Source organism: Artibeus jamaicensis, unplaced genomic scaffold (assembly GCF_021234435.1).
Source record: "Artibeus jamaicensis isolate MK-2021 breed Jamaican fruit bat unplaced genomic scaffold, CSHL_Jam_final contig_1255, whole genome shotgun sequence".
Lineage (NCBI taxonomy): Eukaryota > Metazoa > Chordata > Mammalia > Chiroptera > Phyllostomidae > Artibeus > Artibeus jamaicensis.
This window is the reverse complement of record NW_026521245.1, coordinates 50,759-54,441: the sequence shown is the minus strand read 5'-3', so window position 1 is coordinate 54,441 and position 3,683 is coordinate 50,759. Positions and strand designations below refer to the sequence as shown.

Below are 3,683 nucleotides of genomic sequence, written 5' to 3'. Positions count from 1 at the left end.
GGGGAGAAAAGGAGGCCTGGGCAGCCCAGCCCCACTGTGGGCTCAGGGGCTGTGAGCACCATGGCCTGGACCCCTCTCCTCCTCGTACTCCTCTCTCACTGCACAGGTAGGGATGGACGTGGGACACCTGGGAATCCTCCAATATTACCCTTTTTTGCCCAGAATCTTGATAAACTTTACCATGGTGTCTCAGGCCACCAGGGAAGAATCGCATACAAGGAGAGAACCTGGTCCTGCACAGGAGAAACAGGCCTCCAAGTACAGTCACTGCTCTGGACTTGAACCTGATCTGAAAGGAGTTTGTGGAAGAGACAGCACATCAGTGCTGGGCCTGTGGTATTAAATGAAAACATTTTGTGTGAACATGAATGTGTACACTTATCTGTACATATTCATAAATATATGCATATGTAATAAATATGTGTGTACCTGCATACAAATATGTGTACATATACATTAATGCAGTAAGTCAATTTTTAAAGTATATACTTTTAACTGAATAAATGAATAAACGCATTGACTCACTATATCGATGAACAAAAGATCCATATTTTTCTAGTGGATTGCTTTTGTCTCTGACCTGGAATTTCTTTACTGTGCAATCTGAGAGGTAAAGGACAAAAAATGAGTGGAGAAGTGACTTTGCAGGTGAGAACTCCAGTGAAGGCAAGACTGGAAGGGATGGAGGAGGGAGAGCCATCATGGACAGGGCTGCTCCCGGGAAGGGGAGAGAAGGAGGGATGGGGCAGGAAGAGCTCCGACCACAGCCCAGGTCTGGGAAGGGCTCAGGCAGGCTGAGTGCCTGCAAGTCTCCTGCAGGTGGGGGCCCTTAGAGGACACTGCTTCCAGCAGGAAAGGCTGATCCCTGTGCTCTCAGCTGCCCCTCTTGGCCTGGAACCACAATGAGGCTGTGGCACTGCAGGTGGCCTCTGCTGCCCTGCAGGGTCTCTGGGAAGGAGGTCTGAGTGGTGCACTTCCAGGGCCACCACCAGGGCCTGTGCTGCTGTGTCCCACCCACAGGACAGGGGCTGTGCCCTCCTCCTAACATGGGCTCCTGCAAACATGGGGATAATTCATGCCTTGCCCTAGGTACATGCTTGGGGGGCAGGCTTTGTAAGACGGCTACTGTCTTCCCAGTTGACTCCTGTGGGAGACATCGGAAAGCCCTGAGGCTCAAGGAATCCTCTGGAGCCCCCCTCCTCTGCTGCAGGGTCCCAGGGTCCTCCTGCTGCAGTGATCAGGGCTGTGGCCTGGCCTCAGTCCCATATCCATTCTGCTCTCTTTCCTGACGTGACCTCACACTAAGGCAGTTGTCAGGCTCTCCTGGGTCTGACATGTGTGCCCAAATCCATGGTGGTCACACCAGGATTGCGCCTGCATCATTCCCTGTAAGGATGACTCTTGACCCCTGTACCAATGACTGTAATGTGCTGGAAACACAGGAGCCAAGCAGACGGTAAAAACTAGACTTGGGATCAACGTGAAAGAGGAGCAGTTTAGCTGGGGACCAGCAGAGGGCGCCATGAGACCATCTCTGCCAAACAGGAGCTCCTGGCTAGGCAGCCCTCCAGTGACAGGAGACCTCAGTGCTGGACACTTCGATTCCTGTGAGGACAGTATGGGGACTGTCTTCTCTGGACCCGTATCAGCTCCATGCACATGGCCTTCCATGTGCTCCCAAGAAAACTTACTCCCAGACTTACGCAGGGGGAAATGAATGTGTCAGTCTGGCTTCCCACAGCAAGAGCTCACACCCTGTGGGGGAACCTGGGAAAGAGGCAGGGGATGGGGACTCATTTGCATAAGCAGCCCCTCCTCCATGGGGCCAGCTGGGAGGGGATAAGAGGGGCCTGGGAAGCCCAGCCCCAGCTGTGTGGACTGAGGAGCAGCCTGCTCACCATGGCCTGGGCCCCTGTGCTCCTGGTGTTGCTCTGTCACTGCACAGGTAGGGACGGGACCCAGAGACCCACAGCACCTGCACCCTGACCTTCTGTTGAATCCATCTTGTCTGTTTCTGCAGGTTCCCTCTCCCAGTCTGTGCTGACTCAGCCGCCCTCTGTGTCTGCATCTCCTGGAGCCACTGCCAGACTCACCTGCACCCTCAGCAGAGACCTCAGTGTTGGTAGTAAATACATGTACTGGTACCAGCAGAAGCCAGGGAGCGCTCCCAGGTATTTTCTGTACTACTACTCAGACTCGAACAACAAGTTGGGACCTGGGGTCCCCAGTCGAGTCTCTGGATCCAAAGACACCTCAGCCAACGCAGCACATTTGGTCATCTCGGGGCTGCAGCCTGAGGACGAGGCCGACTATTACTGTGCTGCATGGGACAGCAGTGATACTTACACGGTGCTCCAGAGTCATGGGGAAGTGAGACAGAAACCTCCCTGTGCTCTTTCTGCCTGTGGTTGTCACTGCTTATCTGCCTGGGACCAAGTCGAACTCAGGTGGCATTTGTTGTCACTTTTCAGTGAGCAACTCTTTTCCTAATACCCATGTCTGCACAACTATTTTCCTATTGTCCGTAGTTAAAAATTTTATTTTTCCATTGTTAATATCTTTTCAGCCTGCTCATGTCTACACAGGCCTAAGTTAGGTCTCAGGGCTGCGTAATCCTACAGGGGCATGATAGACAAGGAAGGAGGGGGTTGAACTCACCTGTGCTCACCAGGTATGGGCCTTAATCAAAGGCGTGTGTGGGCTGCAGGCTTCTGGTGCATCATGGGGTTGAGCGTGTCCCAGGTGCACCTCCCGGGACACTGCTGCCCCCATGAGAGAGTGAGTTCCCATTCCGTCTGCCTGCGCCCACTGCGGCCTGTTTCTGGGACCGCGTCTCTCCTCCTGGGTCTCAGGGGAAGCAGGTTTCTCCAGCTCCAGAGATTCTGAGCTAACAGAGTGTCATCCACACTGGAATATGATTGTGTGTGACCTCTCTGTGCTCACCAGGACATCAGCCAAAGGCTGCCTCAGGTCCTGCCCAGGTGGCTCAGTTGGTGGAGCATCATCTTGTGCCACCTGCTACTCACAAGGCTCGAGAGAGCTTAGCAGGACTGTGGATCTGCAGAACCCACTGCTGCAAATTTCTCCAATAAAGCCTCATTGGGCGGCATCCCAGGACATTGGGGAGTTTGCATTTGTAGGTGGTGCCAAATGAGGATGATCACACCTCTGGATTCTGACTTTGGGAAGCTGGTACCAGCTGAGCCTTTCTGAGGATGGGAGGTACCTTTCTTGTCTTGGAGACACTGTGTTGGCAGCAACTGACACGGATCATGTGGTGATGAGCTTGCGTCCAGTATCACAGGATTCCCGCCCCCTTAGTAATGCTGGGAGACACTGGATAAAGAGTAGCTTTGACATCTTTACTGCTCCATATGATTAGAAACACCTTTTGGGTTTTTAATTTACAAAAACATTGTCAGAACCCTTTTCTGCCTTCCTCAGTCTCCCAGCTGGAGCAGTGAATGGTTCAGGGGATCCCTGGAGAATGTGGGGGTGAAGCCTGTGTAGCAGGTCTTGACCAAAACCCCAACACCACCCTCAGAGTGGCTTTTAACTGGATGTCATTTTGTGTGACATACACACTTGGAAGGGTAGTCAGTGCTTTAAAAAACATGACTCCATCACGGGCACCAATAGGCAAAGCCCAAGGAAGGAGAGAGTCTTAGAAGACAGACAGGGGT

The 3,683-nt window shown here is 52.8% G+C and overlaps 1 gene segment (V, D, J or C); it reads left to right on the top strand.

The window, feature by feature from the left end:
• Window positions 1-2,979, top strand: LOC119064877 (probable non-functional immunoglobulin lambda variable 11-55). The segment is given in 2 exon segments: window positions 1-106; window positions 2,021-2,979. Coding segments are annotated over 2 exon segments (516 nt in total).
• Window positions 2,980-3,683: the final 704 nt, after the last annotated feature.